Source organism: Phyllobates terribilis, unplaced genomic scaffold (genome assembly GCF_046119375.1).
Source record: "Phyllobates terribilis strain yellow unplaced genomic scaffold, ASM4611937v1 Scaffold_12__6_contigs__length_324123572, whole genome shotgun sequence".
Classification (NCBI taxonomy): Eukaryota; Metazoa; Chordata; class Amphibia; order Anura; family Dendrobatidae; genus Phyllobates; species Phyllobates terribilis.
This window is the reverse complement of record NW_027362772.1, coordinates 265,129,680-265,149,794: the sequence shown is the minus strand read 5'-3', so window position 1 is coordinate 265,149,794 and position 20,115 is coordinate 265,129,680. Positions and strand designations below refer to the sequence as shown.

Genomic DNA, 20,115 nt, shown 5'->3' with positions numbered 1-20,115 from the left:
AAAAAAAAAAAGAACACATGAGCAGCCCCCCTAGATGGAACGTGGGAACATGTTCCATCTGCTAAAAAAACAAAAACAATAAAGCACGCACGTAAAAAACAGATGTCTGCTTTCAGACGACCATGGTACAGGTGATATTTGTTAAGACTCTATGGTGCTCTAACTGATGAGCCACAGGAAATCGTTCCTTCTGTGATAAGGGTGCAAAAAAAGCACTCACTTTAGCTAAATAAGAGGGAGCCTGCAGGGTCATTTTAAAGGGTTACTCCATAACTTTAATACTGAAGATCTATCCTTTTGAGAGGTCATCAGTAGAGATTAGCGAACCCGAACTTTTAAGTTCGGGGTTCGTACCGGACAGTTAGTGTCTCGGTGCTAAACGCCAAACACGGACTTCTCCCCGAAGTCCATTGCAATGTTCGAAATACCGGGGAAAGTCCGTTGCAGAGAAAGAAGAGATTTTCCAGCTCAAATGTCGGGGTCCCAATTTTTTCTAATGGGGTTTGGCTTCTGGTTCAAGCTCGAGTACAGTTCTGGTTTGGAATAAAGTTTGGGTCTGGTACCAGAACTCGAACTTCGAAGAGTCCGCTCATCCCTAACCACCAGTTTCAAATCAGAGGGGATCCAATCAGCACCATCAGTTTCGACAGAAGGCGAGTGGACCTGCAGTACCCGGCAGCGACCACTACACAGTTGACGCAACTGTTCTGTTGACATCCGTCTGTTACCGCCAATGAGAAAAGTTGATTGTTGGGTCGCCACCTTCCGTTCTGATAATGAAGGATATTAAAGTAGTGGAGCAACGCTTTAAGCGAGAAGAGTGTAAAAATATACTTCTCTAATTTTACAGAACATTCTGGTGTAAAATTCCTAATAAAGCAACATAAACAATGTATAAAAATAATCTAACGTAGAAAGATATATTTATGGGAAATTCACATATGAAGCAAAACTAACAACATCTGCTCCCCTTTTCTCTTAATCTAATAGTGGGAATGTGTGAGATGAGGAGGGACCAGGACCTGGAGCCCACCAGAAGGTGTTCGTTGCATTGCTTTATATGCATCCATCATAGTCACAGAATGCCGGCTGATTATGGAGCACATATGGCACTCCCCCACCTGTTCTTATTTTCTACAGATTCCTACTCCTGTCCTTCTCGTGGCTCTGATGGATGGATGTGTATAGATAAATGTGCCCTGCGACATGAGCAATACACATCATTACGTTATATCAGCATATTGTATTTGAATAGCATATATTATACATAATCCTGTAAAGCTATGCACTGTGCATATGGACCGACAGACAGCTACTGCGTCAACTGGAAGCAGAAATAGACTTTGCAAAACATCACTAAAAATATCTTCAGGTGGGAAGAGAGCGTTCCAGGTATGCTACGCGATAGTGTTCGGATGATGAACGCTATGGTAGCATATGTGCATGAGAGCGCGCATTAGCATTTTATCAAGGTGTGACGGGGAAGAAAAAACATGGGATAAGCGCAGGTGATGGAGACCTACTAATGCGGTGCCAATGCAGTATTCTGATTCGGAGGTGTTGGACCCATTATGTGTGAGTTTTGCTATAGCTATAATACACTGCAAACATGAGCGGAAACTCAACCACATGTAGAAACCTGTTTATATCTGGGCATTAGAGAAATGGCTAGCCCAGTCTCCCGGCATGCATCACTCAATATGGCTGGTAGGTCGGTATTTCTGATAAATGCATGTATAAAGTATACACTTTAATAAATGTCTACAAAGCTGGAAGTAAAGCAGCTTTGTAAATACACTGCATTATTTATCTTGTACTGATCCAAAGTTACAGTTTGTATAAAAGACTAGCGCTAGAGCAGAGCTACAGAAGAGCTAGAGCAGAACTAGAGCATAGCTACAGCAACGCTACAGAAGAGCTAGAGCAAAGCTACAGCAGCGCTAGAGCCGAACTAGAATAGCGCTAGAGCAGAGCTAGAGCAGAGCTAAAGCAAAGCTACAGCAGAACTAGAGCAGAGCTAGAGCAGAACTAGAGCAGAGCTAAAGCAAAGCTACAGCAGAGCTAGAGCAGAGCTAAAGCAAAGCTACAGCAGAACTAGAGCAGAGCTAAAGCAAAGCTACAGCAGAGCTAGAGCAGAGCTAAAGCAAAGCTACAGCAGAGCTAGAGCAGAACTAGAGCAGAGCTAAAGCAAAGCTACAGCAGAACTAGAGTAGAGCTAAAGCAAAGCTACGGAAGAGCTAGAGCAGAGCTAAAGCAGAGCTACAGAAGAGCTAGAGCAGAAGTAGAGCAGAGCTCAAGCAAAGCTAGAGCAGAGCTAGAGCAGAGCAAGAGCGTAGCAACAGCAAAGCTACAGAACAGCTAGAGCTTAGCTACAGCAGAGCTAGAGCAGAGCTAAAGCAAAGCTACAGAAGAGCTAGAGCAGAGAAGGTGCAAAACTAAAGCAGAGCTAAAGAAGAGCTAGAGCAGAACTAGAGCAGAGCTAAAGCAAAGCTAAAGAAGAGCTAGAGCAGAGCTAGAGCATAACTAAAGCAAATCTACAGCAGAGCTAGAGAAAAACTAGAGCAGAGGTAAAGCAAAGCTACAGAAGAGCTAGAGCTTAGCTACAGCAGAGCTAGACCAGAACTAGATCAGAGCTAGAACAGAGCTAGAGCTTAGCTACAGCAGAGCAAGAGCAGAACTGAAGCAGAGCTAGAGCAGAACTAGAGCATAGCTACAGCAAAGCTACAAAACAGCTAGAGCAGAGCTAGAGCAAAGCTACAGCAGAGCCAAAACAACTAGAGCAGCGCTACAGCAGAGTTAGAACAGAGCTACACCATAGGTAGAACAGAACTAGAGCGAAGCTAAAGCAAAGCTCCAGAAGAGCTACAGCAGAGCTAGAGCAAAGCTACAGCAGAGCTAGAGCAAAGCTACAGCAGAGCTAGAGCAAAGCTACAGCAGAGCTAGGACTCGCTAGATTCTCCAGTTACTGAAAAGAGCTGGTAATGGAAATTTGCATCCTTGGAGGAATAGTCTTTATATCGGGCATTGGTCAGTAGTCAAGAAAACTAAGCATGTTTTTAGGATTATGGAGCTATTTTACCCTAGAAGAATTGGGACAGATTAAGGCCTTTTTCAAGCACCCATGACCATTTTGTTTTTCACATGTCCATTTTTATCATCTGTATGCTGTTTTTTGCTTTGTTTTTTTTTTGTTATGGATTCAATCACTTGAACAAGTGAGAAGGAAATGTTCCTTTTATTTCTTCATATGGATCAATGATCCTGCATGCAGGCAAGTAGAAAAACATTGAAGTGCGAAACACTGCCAGAACCGAGGCTTGAAATGCGCCAAAAACTTGTGCAAATAAAATGCACCATATTTATCTCTCTTAGAATTTTTTTGTTCTTTGCAATTTTCAAAATTGTCTAGAAAAGGGGATGCAGATTTGTCGTAAAATGTGCCAGGTTACAAACGACGCAACCAAGTTTTTGGCACAAAATAAGGGTGTAAAGTAAGCCAACCCTTCTTTTTTGAAAATCCAGCCTTGAGCTGGCGTAAAGAGGAGATAAGAGTCTACCTTATAACATTTGGTTTACGTACAGGCAGCCTAAATGGTAGACAGTATTAGTACATTTCCACTATTTTTTCTAGGGCTGTATGGAGCACCATATGTTGCTGTATGGAGAGCAAGAATTTCCTAAGGCTCCATATTCATAGTTGCCAACTCTCCTAGATGTCTGGGACTACTCTACTGAAAGGAGATGGGGTTTATGTAAAAGTAGCCCAAAAGTGCATGATGTGGTAGTAGAAGGGGGTGTTACCGATAAGCAGGGGCCGTCCGGTGGACAAATCACTAGTGCAACCTGTGTGGCTGCACAGGGACCCAAGAGGTAAGGGGGCTCCTATGCACTTCCAAAGAAGTTGGAATTGTGCCCTATTATGACCTATTGGGCTGCATAAGGCCCATATACAGATTTTGCACAGGGGCCCTCTTCTGACTGTCTGCCAGTGCCGGTAAGGATGGAGGCGAGGTTTGGGATATGGCTTAACAGTCCCCAGAAATGTTGACAACTATCATATATTATGGATGTATGCATTTTTGCATAGAGTCCGTACCCTAAAAATATAAGCTGCAAGATGAGTAAGTAAGGGACAATGCTCTACCTTCTTCTATTGGCATTGGAAATATACCTGCCCCATTGGACTGTCTTGTGTCAAGTCATGATTTCATTCATAGCCCTCAAATTATAAAACTTCTACCAGCTCATATGGATTATTATTTCAGCTTTAAGATACTATCCAATACTACAATTCCTATGATACAACAAGAGTTGAAGACTACACACTTGCCATCCAAGTACAGACATGCATGCTGACCAATGCAGCCGAGGATGGGTGATCACGAGGAAGGTCCTTCTGAGATCTTAGCCCTTTTGCAACAGTATAGCCGACTGCTTTAATTATTTTATTTTTTTATATATTCTGATTTTTAGAAGAGGATTTTCCTTTTGCAAAGCGCCAATACATAAACAGGCATCAAGCACAGAACGAATCAGCACAAACAAAGTGGATTAAGGAAGGAGCTAAAAGGTTGGTGGAAGCCCAAGCTGCACCAGTGCAAAAGTCTGGAAGCAAGCTCAGAAAAAGCACAGGGATTTTCGATCACACTAATTAATGAGCGCAAGCTGAGGATGGAGAAGAGTGGGGAGGAGAAATCAGTGTCTGGAGGGAGACAAGTGGTTTAGACAGCAGACCTCAGACGAAGACCTCACAGACAGAGGAAAGCAACCAAGTGGGTCATCCGTCCTTACGCCCCAGAGCCTCGGCTGAAAAGAAAGACAGACACAAAATACAGGGAAAAGGGAGCACACATGGAGAAAATTATGTCTTCGATTGAGCAGAAAGTCAGCCAATTTTGTGGGGGGCATCCAAAGCAATAACCTGTGTCTAAGCGCCTACCCAGCCCCCTTCCCATGTTTTCAAGGAAAAGTAACAGCTGCGGGTTCTTCTTGGACAGCATTAAAAGTGTAGGGCAGCCAAATGTCTAGAAACAGGAAAAAAAAGAGCGTATATCCAATGTAGCAAGGGAGAGAATGGGATCAGGCTTCATTAGCAAAATTAACACCACTTAGTTTTGTCTTAATGAGGACTGGAAGTCCTCGGTCGGTTCCAAACCATATCTGGTCACCAGCTGAAATTTACCCCACTGTACAACTTCTCTATGAGGGAGAGACAGAGAAAGAGAGAAGAAAGCAAGACATTAGGAAGAATGAGAGAAGACACACATATCAATATGTTTTCTCAGGAATTGCACAGGAAAAGGTCAAAGAACATTGACACAAGTGGCAAGATAAAGAACCTTAATGAAGATGGAGATATGGGAACACATGGAGAAGCAAAGGAAATGACGAGCACCCCCCACACTTCCTCCTAAAAATTCCCTCCCGCCAACTCACTTGTGTATGTTTATGGGAGGAAAAGCTCACTGTAGTTGATATAATAGGAACACGATAGAGATTGGGAAACCTTACCTTCAGATATGTTCGGACATTGTGAGAATTGCATATATAACATAGTGGCGGTGGTCAGGGGTATGTACTCACCGCAAGGACCTTTGTGTTTCATTGGAATGGCTGTTTTCTGGATGCACTCAGCTCTTTGCCGCTCGCATTCATTGGCATAAGTGCGGCTGTCCCGGCCGCAGACAGGCTTGTAGGCACCGTCACAAATAATGCGGTCACAGGAGCAGCGCGTGACTCCTCGACGATTAAGGCACACAGAATTGTGCTTACATTCATCCTTGCACTTATCTAGAATAGGAGAAGGAAAAAGTTAAGTTTACACTCTTTTACAAACTTTTTAGCACATTATCTAAAGGGTCTGCCATCTTAACACTTCTTCATCACTGCATCTCCAAATAGTAGGACTTGGATTGTGGCCAATATCCTTTACGTGGCTTATGCCCATTAGCATTCTCATTTTTTGAGAATGCAAATTATTATAAGTTTTTACAACTGTTGACAATGTCAAGACCAAGAATACAAAGAAGTGGGAGAAGAGTTGGTGCAAATCGATAAGCAGGTCCCGACCCATCTGCCATGTCATAAAACACGTGGCTTTTGGATCGGAGCCCTAAAATCCGCTTCCTGTCTCCCTGCATCCGCGGTTCTCTTTTTGGTTAGCATAATCTCATTGTTGCGGCCTGGCATCACACCAGGCCTGCCATTCAAAAGACGAGCCGCAGACGCAGTCAAGTAAGGGATGGTTCTCAGGGCAACTGTCCAGCGGCCACATATCATGGGCATGGCGGATGGACCGGATTCTATAAATTAATTAGCATCAACTCCAATTGGGAGCCCAGGTTTGTACCTTCTGGTAACAATTCACTCCTTGAGAATAAAGTACATCATAGTTTGAAGGGATTTCCACTTTGGCCATCACTTGAACATTAAAAGAGCCCCCAAAGATAAGCTAACCATAGGATCATCACTACCAATCAGCTGTGATCTGTGGGGGAACCCGGCAGCAATTATTTATTGCTCCTACAATGTCACTACAAGGAAAATGGAGCATTGCAGTTTTCTGTAAAATCATAAAGCAGTCCATGTAATGTGTGGATGTGCTGGTTACTTCGGAGTGAGCCACTCTTTCAATCTGCTGTCTGCTTTATCTAATTAGTGAGGGTCCTGAAGATGGGTCTTTAGTTTCACGGTTTTCGATAGCAGCATGACAACACAATGGTAGAGGCACATTTTAAAGGCACTCTCGAGCACCTCTCATTTTCGCATCGAGAGGTGAGGGATAAGCGATGCCCACTGCCTATACAAGAGACAGGACAGTCACTTTACAATACAACGTCATCAGAACCTTTAACCACCCGATGTGGAAGTGAGAAGTGCTAGAGAAATTTCCTGTTGTCCCCCTGTACCTATAACTACAAACAAGGATGATTTCAATGTCAGTCAGTCCTAAGCCGAGAACTCTTTGTAAAGGGCATTGTGAGAAGGTCACTGTTAAAATACTGGAGCGGAGATATGTGTCACTCAGGATGTTAGCCTCAGTGATATGAACCTGGAAAAATGCTCTAGCACACTAAGTGCTGAGGGGGGTAATAGCCATATTAAGGGCTGGGTTTTTGTGAGCACCTGAAGAGTGGATGGGAGGCTGTTCACCATATCTTCACCCCAGGGTGTGGTCCAGAATGTAAAGGTGGAGCCTTTGGACTCATTAAGTCTTCAATGCGTCTGGAGATGAGATCTCTACAGCTGTACTTGTGTGAAAGAGAACTGAATCTTGTTTTGTTCCCCTCAGCGGGCAGATCCCCGCAGACAGTACTGTATGGTATTTTGTTTTTCCCGTTATGCCAGAAGGGCCATATTTGTTTACTTAACTTTGGACTGGTTTATGCACTATGTTTTTTTTTGTAAATCAAAAATGTATTGATAAAGTTACAATAAGTGCGAACTACAAAAATTAAAAGACAATGTGACACATCATAAGGTCGCAATAATATGAGCTTGTTCAAGTATATATCACTTACAATTAAATAACATTTAAAGATGTAAAGTTGTAATTCAGTATAATCAGTGATAACCAGATATACAGTATAAACATCAATAAAACAATGAGAACATAACAATAGAAGAAAAGAGATAAAAAAAGAAATTAGATAAAGAAGTAGAAAGTTAAGAGAACTATGCAGTACGGTTTTAATAAACCAGTTGAGAACTTAAAACGGAAAGTGTTCCTGTGACTACCTCTTTAAGCATCCGAGTGAGTCGATCTACCACTGTCATCTACCATCTATATATATATTTCTATTGCATAATGTAGCAATATACACTGCTTAAAAAAATAAAGCGAACACTTAAACAACAGAATATAACTCCAAGTAAATCAAACTTCTGTGAAATCAAACTGTCCACTTAGGAAGCAACACTGATTGACAATCAATTTCACATGCTCTTGTGCAAATGGAATAGACAATAGATGGAAATTATTGGCAATTATCAAGACACACTCAATAAAGGAGTGGTTCTGCAGGTGGGGGCCACAGACCACATCTCAGTACCAATGCTTTCTGGCTGATGTTTTGGTCACTTTTGAATGTTGGTTGTGCTTTCACACTCGTGGTAGCATGAGACGGACTCTACAACCCACAGAAGTTGCTCAGGTAGTGCAGCTCATCCAGGATGGCACATCAATGTGAGCTATGGCAAGAAGGTTCGCTGTGTCTGTCAGCGTAGTGTCCAGAGGCTGGAGGCGCTACCAGGAGACAGGCCAGTACACCAGGAGACGTGGAGGGGGCCATAGGAGGGCAACAACCCAGCAGCAGGACCGCTACCTCCGCCTTTGTGTAAGGAGGAACAGGAGGAGCACTGCCAGAGCTCTGCAAAATGACCTCCAGCAGGCCACAAATGTGCATGTGTCTGCACAAACGCTAAGAAACCGACTCCATGAGGGTGGTATGAGGCCCCGACGTCCACAGATGGGGGTTGTGCTCACAGCCCAACACCGTGCAGGACGCTTTGCATTTGCCACAGAACACCAGGATTGGCAAAGTCACCACTGGCGCCCTGTGCTCTTCACAGATGAAAGCAGGTTCACACTGAGCACATGTGACAGACATCTGGAGACGCCGTTGAGAGTTATCTGCTGCCTGCAACATCCTTCAGCATGACCGGTTTGGCAGTGGTCAGTAATGGTGTGGGGTGGCATTTCTTTGGAGGGCTGCACAGACCTCTATGTGCTCGCGCCAGAGGTAGCCTGACTGCCATTAGGTACCGAGATTAGATCCTCAGACCCCTTGTGAGACCATATGCTGGTGCGGTTGGCCCTGGGCTCCTCCTAATGCAGGACAATGCCAGACCTCATGTGGCTGGAGTGTGTCAGCAGTTCCTGCAATATGAAGGCATTGAAGCTATGGACCGGCCCGCCCGTTCCCCAGACCTGAATCTGATTGAGCACATCTGGGACATCATGTCTCGCTCCATCCACCAACGTCACGTTGCACCACAGACTGTCTAGGAGTTGGCGGATGTTTTAGTCCAGGTCTGGGAGGAGATCCCACAGGAGACCATCCACAACCTCATCAGGAGCATGCCCAGGCGTTATAGGGAGGTCATACAGGCACGTGAAGGCCACACACAATACTGAGCCTCATTTTGACTTGTTTTAAGGACATTACATCAAAGTTGGATCAGCCTGTAGTGTGTTTTTGCACTCCAAATCCAGGCCTCCATTGGTTAATAAATTTGATTTTCATTGATGATTTTGTGTGATTTTGTTGTCAGCACATTCAACTTTGTACAGAACAAAGTATTCAATGAGAATATTTCATTCATTCAGATCTAGGATGTGTTATTTGAGTGTTCCCTTTATTTTTTTGAGCAGTGTATAATGCTAAAGTAAAGGATTATTAATAGAGATGAGCGAACCCAAATTGTAAAATTCGAGGTTGATACCGGACACCTAGTGTCTGGTGCTGAGCTCCGAACATGGACTTCTCCTGGAAGTCCATTTTACAGTTCGAGAGAAAGAGATTATCCAAGTAATTTCTGTGTATGTATTATGAAGAGGTTTACCAATTTCTTATAGAGGTTAAGATGGTCCATCTAAGAGGGTCTCCACTGAAGAACGTCCTGTATTGTGCAGTGATGCTTTGCATTCTTTTATTTGGCATCTCTAAAAGCACACTTACTGTCGCAGAAATCGATGGTAAAGTGCCAACACAGACTTCTATTTAAATGTTTCCCGACCGCATAAGTGTCATTTCACTCTAAGAACATTTTCTTTGTGTTAGAAACGCTTCTATTCAGACGGTGACAGTGTCAGGAAGACATTGATTTACTTCTTCAGACTGCAGCGTTATACAGACTTTTCTCCGGTATTGTGTAACAAAAATGGCACCATCTTCCAATAGATGCTCAAAAACGTATTTTTTGCCACACCCTGGATGCGTGGTTGACAAGCTCAAATTACATGAACCCCTTCACCCCCGAGCCTGTTTTCACCTTCCTGACCAGGCCAAAATTTTACAATTCTGACCAGTGTCAATTTATGAGCTAATAACTCTGGAACGCTTCAACAAGTCCCACTGATTCTGAGAATGTTTTTTCGTGACACATTGTACTTTATGGTAGTGGTAAATTTAGGTAGATATTTTTAGCATTTATTTGTGCAAATATAAAAATTTTGGCAAAAATTTTGACAATTTTGCAATTTTACACATTTTTACTTTTAGACCCTTTAATCAGATAGTTATATCACACAAAATAGTTAATAAATAACATTTACCACATGTCTACTTTACATCAGTGTCATTTTTTAAACATTTTTTTTTGTTAGGAAGTTAGAAGGGTTAAAAGTTTATCAGCAATTTCTCATTTTTCCACCAAAATTTACAAAACTAATTTTTTTAGGACCACATCACATTTGAAGTGACTTTGAGGAGCCTTTATTATAGAAAATACCCAAGTGACACCATTTTAAAAACTGCATCCCTCAAAGTCCTCAAAAATATATTTAAGAAAATGATTAACACTTACATTGCTTCACAGGAATTAAAAAATGTGGAAGAAAAAAAATGAAAATTTTACTTTTGCCCATAAAATTATTTCTTTAGCCCCAAATTTGGCATGTTCACAAGGGTAAGAGGAGAAAAAGGACCATACTATTTATTGTGAAATTTCTCCTAAGTATGTCGATACTCCAAATGTGGTGGAAAACTACTGTTTGGGCGCATGGCAAGGCTCAGAAGTGAAGGAGCACTATTTGACATTTGGAGTGCAAAATTGGCTGGAATTGATAGAGGACATCATGTCGTGTTTATAGAGCCCATGTGTAAACAGTGAAAAACCACCACAAGTGACCCCATTTTAGGGCAGTGGTTAGCACTGTTGCTTTGCAGCACTGGGGTCTAGGGTTCAAAACCCACCAAGTACAACCTCTTCAAGGGGGTTTGTATGTTCTCCCCGTGTTTGCGTGAGTTTCCTCCGGGTTCTCTGGTTTCCTCCCACACTACAAAAACATACTGATAGGGAATGTAGATTGTGAGCCCCAATGGCGATTATGATGTCTGTCCAGCGCTGTGGAAATGAATGGCGCTATATAAGAGAGTAAAATACCTATATCTATCAGAATGATATGCAAAAAAAGATATAAATCAGTCTGTCTATCTCTATTCTCTACCGCCTTTCTGTCAGTGTTAGAGATAGCAGGAGGGAGGGGGAAATGCATCTAAAGTTTTACGGAGAGCAGAAAAAAAAACAGGCTAAGCAACCAGGAACACACATGGAGAGTAAATAAGCATAGGATAGAAGCTTTACTGACACATGAAAACGAGTGAAACCAGCAGCACCCTGTGGACACACGGCTCACATCCAGCCTGTATTGCTGGGAGAGACACTCTCAAAATAAAAGAATCAGAAACTCTGATCAGGCTGCAAACTTCATATCAAGGGTGCTGAAAATCACTGAAGGAATGAAGATTGCAGCCTTACACTTAGTGCATTTTTATTAGTTATAACCATATGTAAATATCATTTTTTTTCATGTCAAAGGTGCCTGTAACCTTTAAAAATTCTGAGAGGCCATAAGAAATGTGAATGTAAGAGTCAACCTATGTATGTAAATTCCTTACCTGGAATTGCTTACTCTAAAAAAACAGCCTTTGATTGAACTGTGCATCTACCATGACCCGTCCATGCCAGTTCTTTGCACCCTACCCATAGTTCCTTTTCAAGGTGCAAAGTGTGTGTTGATCTTACCCTGAGCCTGGCACTGTCCTGAGCGCACTTTCATCAGCTCTATTCCTCGAATACTTCCATTCCTGGTCATCATACACTCATTGTCATAGGTCACTCCATCATCAGCGCACACAGGTTCTCTCCGGGCTGGACAGTTTTCTGGCCGTGAGAGCATTTCCACTTTGTGGGTGCGTGGGTGTACCCTGCACACCCGATTCATGTCATTTAGGGCATTCTTACATGGATCTAGAAATACAGAGTAAATTTTAACAGGTTATTCATGTAAACCAAACCTTTTTCAAAGACTTTCTATATGAGTCCTCGATGAGGGCATGCTAGGAATACATGGGGCCACTGGTAAAGACTTGGCTCTCTTTTAGGATGTGAGATTTGCCCAAAAAAAAAAATAAAAGGCTTATTATCTGTTTGCTCTTTCAAACACTTCATATGACCCTGCGGTCCATTTTCCATGCTCTTCTTTGCCTATAACACAGTTCCTCTGAAGAAGAACCATAAGGAACAAGACCAAATGTGTTCTGAACCTTCCCTCCATGAGCTGTATGGACTACCACTATGGTCCTGGGTATAGGAAGAATATTTACCTAAAGAGCATATATATTTATAGGTAAGCTAAAAACCATAAAAAGTCCAATAGGTCTAATGTGCTGTAGGTGTAACGTCATGTAGATGCAACACGTACCCATATTCTGAAATAAAGGGGCTGGACAAACAAGATTGAGCATTCAGATCCCGGATGGACATTTAGATGCCCAGTAGTAACTGGCCACATAGTGAAAGGGGCTGGACAATCAAGACTGGACATTCAGATCCTGGATGGACATCTGGATGCCCAGTAGTAAGGGGCCGCACAGTGAAAGGAACTGGACAGCCAAGATTGAGCATTCAGATCCCGGATGGACATATGGATGCCCAGTAGTAACTGGCTGAGCGGTAAAAGGGGCTGGAATCCAAGACTGGGTATTCAGATCCTGGATGGACATATGGATGCCCAGTAGTAACTGGCATCAGGGTGAAAGGGGCTGGACAACCAAGATTGGGCATTCAGATGCTGGATGGACATATGGATGCCCAGTAGTAACTGGCAGCAGGGTGAAAGGGGCTGGACAACCAAGATTGGGCATTCAGATCCCGGATAGACACCTGGATACCCAGTAGTAACTGGTCACATGGTGAAAGGGGCTGGACAACCAAGATTGAGCTTTCAGAACCTGGATGGACATCTAGATGCCCATTAGTAACTGACCACATGGTGAAAGGGGCTGGACAACCAAGACTGGACATTCAGATCCTGGATGGACATCTGGATGCCCAGTATTAATGGGCTGACCGGTGAAAGCGGCTGGACAACCAAGATTGGGTATTCAGATCTCGAATGGACATCTGGATGCCCAGTAGTAACTGGCCGCAGGGTGAAAGGGGCTGGATAACCAAGATTGGGCATTCAGATCCTGGATGGACATCCGGATGTCCAGTAGTAATTGGACGCACGGTGCCTAGTGGTCAGCACTGGTCACATATATGCTGGACTATTGGAAATGTCCTGTACTTCTCTTGCAAACGACTATTTTCTACAGGTCTAGATTGAATTGATAATCGCACAAAACCAGAATTTCCTGACCCAGATACCCACACAGACGACACACAGTGAGTATATCTAGCTTTCGCTTACAATGGCTCTGTGTTCTTAGATATTAATCTAGATACACAATACACACACTTTGAAGGATGAAATTCACTACACAATATATTGGTATAACTGTCTTGAGGGAATATAAGCAAAAAATAGGCCCTAAATGAGATACAGTCAATTCACTCGGAGCAGACAGTTGGCTTTTCCCAGCAGAAATCCATCAACTGTGAGCAATTTGCCAATTATTTCTTCTTTTATTAGTCTGTTATATCCAGGTGTATAACTCACAGGAAGCCTGTCATTTATTATTATACGATAACATATCTATATCGCTATCTATGTATGTGAATATGTACATCTCTTTGTCATGTTTTGGGTATATAGGTAATTTGGCCTTTGCTGTCCTCAGCTTGCTCGGGTACAATTCCTCCCTAGCGCCTGTGTATATTGTGTGTTATTATTGCGCCTGGTAATTGCTCTATATTTGTTATTATTTATAACGGTAATAGTACATAGGTTTTAATGAAGCTGGGATTTAGGGATCCCTGTTCTGTACTTGACAGAGGTCCCTTCGCCTGTATTCCTACGTAGATTGTTACTATTATGAATCTTTGCTCTTCGAGGAAAGGATTTACCCTAATCATAAATACGTTTCATTATAAGGGTAGCAAGACGGACTGGTAGGTACATACTGAAGGAATGGGAGCGCACAGAGGTCATTACAACAAGCATCACTATAGTTGCGTGTGTATATTGCACGGTGCTGGCTAAGCCAGGAAGAATTCTATTGGATTCCTCTAAGTCAGGGATGTCAAACTCCAACACACAGCGGGCCAAAATGAGAAAGTTGGACAAAATCAGAACCAGTATACCGTATAATGGGCCCCAAAAAGTCCTCCATACAGTATAATGGCCCCACATAGTCCTCCATACAGTATAATGGCCCCACATAGTGCTCCACACAGAATGATGGCTCCACATATTCCTCCATACAGAATAATGGGCCCCACATAGTGCTCCATACAGTATAATGGGCCCCACATAGTCCTCCATACAGTATAATGGGCCCCACATAGTCCTCCATACAGAATAATGGCCCCACATAGTCCTCCATACAGAATAATGGCCCCACATATTCCTCCATACAGAATAATGGCCCCACATATTCCTCCATACAGAATAATGGGCCCCACATAGTCCTCCATACAGAATAATGGGCCCCACATAGTGCTTCATACAGTATAATGGGCCCCACATAGTCCTCCATACAGTATAATGGGCCCCACATAGTCCTCCATACAGTACAATGGGCCCCACATAGTCCTCCATACAGAATAATGGGCCCCACATAGTCCTCCAAACAGAATAACGGGCCCCACAAAGTCCTCCATACAGAATAATGGGCACCATAAAGTCCTCCATACAGAATAATAGGCACCACATAGTCCTCCATACAGAATAATGGGCCCACATAGTCCGCCATACAGAATAATGGGCACCACATAGTCCTCCATATAGTATAATGGGCTCCACATAGTCCTTCATACAGAATAATGTGCCCCACATAGTCTTCCATACAGAACAATGGGCCCTACATAGTCCTCCATACAGTATAATGGGCCCCACGTGGTCCTCCATACAGAATAATGGGCCCCACATAGTCCTCTATACAGTATAATGGCCCTACATAGTCCTCCATACAGTATAAAGGGCTCCACATAGTCCTCCATAAAGTATTATGGGCCCCACCTAGACCTTCTTATAGTATTATGGGCCCAACATTGACTTCTATACAGTATAATGGGCCCCACAAAGTCCTCCATATATGAGCACATGTCCTTAAAACATATTACCAATACCAGAACGATGAGGATCAGATATTCGGCACCCTCACCATTCCACCGTTACTTGGAGCTGTGGCCAGAAGAAGTTCAAAGTGTACGCTGCTAGAACCCCAGGAACTCCAACTCAGCTACCATTGCAGGAAATGTGATCTGAGCTGCAGTACCGATGAAGGGCAGCACTTTGGCTCTGTGGTTAGCACTGTAGATTTGCAGCGCTAGGTTCCTGGTTTCAAAAAGGACATCTGCAAGGAGTTGTATGTTCTCCCCGTATTTGAGTGGGTTTCCTCCCACATTTGAAAGACGTACTGATAGGGAATTAAGATTGTGATTCCCAATGGGGACAGAGATAAAAATGTCTGTAAAGCGCTGTGGAATATACAGCTCTGGCAAAAATTAAGAGACCACTGCAACATTTTCATTTTCTCTGATTTTTCTCTTTATAGGTAAATTTTTGCTTAAAATGTACATTGTTGTTTTATTCTATAAACTACTGACAACATGTCTCCAAAATTCAAAGATAAAAATTTTGTATTTATTGGCAGCAAATGAGAAATCGTCAAAATAATAAAAAGGAAACCGTGCTTTCAGACCTCAAATAATGCAAAGAAAACAAGTTCTTATTCATTTAGAAACAATACTCATGTTTAGCTCAGGAAGAGTTCAGAAATCAATATTTGGTGGAATAACCATGATTTTTAATCCCAGCTTTCATGCGTCTTGGCATGCTTTCCACCAGTCTTTCACGCTGCTTTTGGGTGACCTTATGCCACTCCTGGCACAAAAATGTAAGAAGTTCTTCTTTGTTTGATGGCTTGTGACTATCCATCTTCCTCTTGATTACATTCCAGAGGTTTTCAATGGGGTTCAGGTCTGGAGATTGGGCTGGCCATGACAGGGTCTTGTGGCGCTCCTTCATCCACACATTGATTGACCTAGCTGTGTGGCATGGGGCATTGTCCTGCTGGAAAAAACAGTCCCCAGCGTTGGGGAACATTGCCTGAGCAGAAGGAAGCAAGTGTTTTTCAAGGATAACCTTGTATGCGGCTTGATTCATACTTCCTTCGCAAAGATTAACCTGCCCAATTCCAGCCTTGCTGAAGCATCCCCAGATCATCACCGATCCTCCACCAAATTTCACAGTTGGTACAAGACACTGTGACTTCTATGCCTCTCCAGGTCTCCGTCTAACCATTAGACGACCAGGTGTTGGGCAAAGCTGAAAATTAGACTCATCAGAGAAGATTACCTTACTCCAGTCCTCTATGGGCCAATCCTTATGGTCTTTGGCCATCTTTAGCCTGGCTCTCCTTTACTTCTCATTGATGAAAGGCTTTTTTCTAGCTCTACATGACTTGAGGCCTGCCTCTAGGAGCCTGTTACGAACTGTTCTTGCCGTGCACTTCAGCCCAGCTGCCATTTGCAATTCCTTTTGTAGGTCACTTGATGTCATCCTGCGGTGGCTGAGTGACATTAGAATAAGATGACGGTCATCCCAGTCAGTGGAGAGTCGCTTTCGCCCTCTGCCAGTCTGTAGCTTTATTGTCCCCAATGTCTGCTGCTTGACCTTGTTGTAATGGACTGCCGTCTTCAAAATTTGAAGGATGGAGGCAACATGAGGCTCACTGTATCCCTTTGTTAGTAAACCCAGAATTGAGCCCTTCTTTTCCTCACTCAAGACTTTTCAACTCCTTTGGCATGGTTAAAAGTTATTTTTTCATTCAAATTACTTTTGGGCTATTCCTAGCACTTGTTTTGCCATCCAGCTTGTCCTATTGCAAGAGGATTGTGAAGACCACAGCCGTGTTTTTTATACTTTCCCTTGTTACATAAGATTTGGTTCAGGTGATCACCTAATCAGAAGCACATTAAGTAGAATGAGGTGGAATGTGGTTGGAATTCAACTGACACTGGAATGGAATGGCTGTCAGACATGTAGAGATGGGGATTTTTTAGAAAACTGTGTAGTGGTCTCTAATTTTTTGCCAGAGCTGTATAAGCAAATCCCAGTGTACAGGAGCCGTGGTGGGCCAGTCCTGTAACACTATAGACATCTTGCGGCCATAGCTCCAAGTGTCAGTTACATGGCAGAAGATGTCATGTGTCGGACCCCCATCAATCTGATCAATAGAATACTAGGTAAAGTTATAGTTTATCATATATTCACAGGAAAATTAAAAAAAAGTAACTCTAGGATAATAGTATAACAAATGAAAATGTACTAATATTGGATATATTTTATATGATATATGTTTTATATTATTACTCACCACATGGCCCCTCAAACTTCTTGTAGAGGTTCTCCTGATTGTCACAGGCCTGCTTGTTCAGGGCACACTCGTTGCGGTAGTCTTTTCCATCACTGCCACAGACCACATTCTCTGGCATGCCAGCACAGGTGGTTGGGCAGACACACTTCGCGGTTTGCCCATCTGCCGAGCGTACACAGGTGCTTCCATAGCTGCAGGACACAGATGAACAAGGGTCCCTGGAACCTGCAAATGAGAAAATCCAGAATGACAATTAGTACATGACAAAGCAATCTTAATTATACTAACACCATATCAAGGCACAGTAGGAAGCCCTACAGCTCTGAAGCCATAGGTTCATCTCACGCCGTTCCCCACTTTGTGTATTCTCCATGTAAAAACACCAGAAATATACAGCTTTTAATAAAATTAATCGTAGTGAATGCGCCTGATGTCGGAAAATTAGAAGTGAGCCCCACTAGGGACGAGCATTGATGTGAGCAAATATATAATGCATAATGCAGAAACCCCAGGGACGAGTGCCAATGCAATCAGAGGCCATTGAGTAAAAGATTCACAGTGTTGTAATCAGTGAGGTGAGCTGTAGGGAAGCATTTCACATCATAGGATCACTGCGGAGAAATCACTGGGGCATTAGGCTAGTGAGAGACTGGAAAATGTGATGGTTACCAAGAAGCAGTCACCATCTGTTTATAGATGAATACAGTAAAACCTCTTTGTCACGGCTACCCGAAAGTGGTCTTTTAGGAAAGGCAAAAGGGTGGGGGGTCATGTTTTCAACAAGGTGGTCTTTTGATGAAGTAAAAAGCCTTATCACGATTCCGGAGGAGTGTGTGGCTATATCTACTTGTGAGCCTTGTAGAGGTTTCCAACTGGTCGTAAGGTCTACAGAATACAACAGAAATTTTTCATGCTCACCCACAAGGCTTTCCACAATGCTTCACCGCTCTACATCTGCTCCCTCATCTGTATACTACCCTACCAATCATCTCCACAGTGCTGCAGCACACTACATCTCCTCCCTCTTTTCTGCCTACCACCCTACTTGTCTTCTCCACAGTGCTCCTGTAGCGCCCCTGAGGGTTCAGTCGCCACAGAGGTACTGCATCTCACCCAGAGGTGTGGCATCTTCTTCTCTCAGGTAAGGATGAAGTACTGCCCGGGAGCCCAACACCTGCACTCAACACTACACTACTCCAGGCCAGCTGGAAGGGCATTAAGCACTTCTTCTGCTGCCCCGTCCCTGGCTGGAGTGGGGGGAACCAGAAGTGAGGGGGAACCAAGTAGTGGGTGTGGGTGGTGGATGCAGAATAGGGGAGCACTTAAAGAATATTATATATATATATAATATATATAAATAATATAAAAATATATATATATAAAGGGAAGCCATCTTAGGAAGTTAGTCTTTTTCAGTGAGAGAGATGGGGAGAGGAGCAGTCTGAGGAGCAGAGTCTCTTCAGGAGCTCTGCTCCAGACTGGGGCCTAGTCAGACAGGCCCAGGAGCGAGAGGGGAGTCAGGGAGGAAGGCTCCAGTAGTAGAAGGGATCCCAGGGGATACGGTGAGTGCAGGACGGCACCCGTACGCCCGAATCTGCCAAGTGTCAGAGGATCAGGCCGCAAGAAGGGAACCGGTCCCTGGACCAGCCGTGTTACTCCAAGTCTCGGCTGGAATACCAGAGGCTTCTGCACTTTCAGGGTGAAGTCGCCACTTTCGGACCCAAGCCGCCGAAAAGGGCACCAAGTCAGGTCCGGGAACTTCAAGTTGCCCAGAGGGATCTCAAGGTACCCGCTCAGGACTTTGTGTGGCGAGGTGCAGGGCAGGAGGGAGAGACCCAGCGCGGGAAGTCGGCTAAGGAAGGAACATATAGAAAGGGGGTCCCGTTAAGTGCTTCTGATATACTTGAGGGAGTGCTGAACCCCTGCCCGGTGAACGCTGAGCGACATGGGAGGCTGAAACCTGTACAGTGCCATCTGAAGAACCTAAATAACTGTGAGTAAACTCGGATGACTGCACCCCATTGCTTCTGTGAGTTATTTCTACCACGCTATCGCTCCTGTACTACAATGCCCAGCATCACCATCTGCACCTACACTGCCCTGGAGCTGTGCTCTGCCTGTGGAGTCGCACCAACCCAGCTGCCCTAACATCTGTCCCGGAGGTCTGCAGCAGCGCCGGTACGCATTACCGGGAACCACAGGTGGCGTCACAAGACAAAACTGTTATTCATCCCTTCAAGTAACAAGCCCCTTTTAAAGAGTGACCCCAGAGTACGGGCCCGGGAGCCGACTGCCGTGAAATCCCAAGAAGGTAAAGGCCCGGGTACCGAGTTTCCCCCATATCCCCTTGGGCGAGTCACTGCAGCACTCTACATCTCCTCCCACATTTCTGTCTACCACCCTACTTGTCTTCTCCACAGTGCTGCAGCACTCTACATCTCCTCCCACGTTTCTGTCTACTACCCTACTTGTCTTCTCCACAGTGCTACACCACTCCACATCTCCTCCTAATCTCTATCTACCACCTTACCTGTCCTCTCCACAGTCCTGTGCCACCTACATCTCCTCCCTCATCATTGTCTACTACCCTACTTGTCTTCACCAAAGACACACACCACCCTACATC

The 20,115-nt window shown here is 43.8% G+C and overlaps 1 protein-coding gene across 11 annotated transcripts in view; it reads right to left on the bottom strand.

Annotated features, from left to right (window-relative positions):
- The window catches only part of AGRN (agrin), a 568,214-nt gene that overhangs the window by 176,068 nt on the left and 372,031 nt on the right, over positions 1-20,115 (bottom strand). For all 11 annotated transcript variants that reach the window (XM_073656959.1, XM_073656964.1, XM_073656966.1 and 8 more), the window contains 3 exons: positions 17,490-17,714; positions 11,749-11,973; positions 5,584-5,790 (listed from right to left, as the gene is read on the bottom strand). In XM_073656959.1, the coding sequence (XP_073513060.1) occupies positions 5,584-5,790; positions 11,749-11,973; positions 17,490-17,714 (657 nt within the window). The remainder of the gene's footprint in view (positions 1-5,583; positions 5,791-11,748; positions 11,974-17,489; positions 17,715-20,115) is intronic.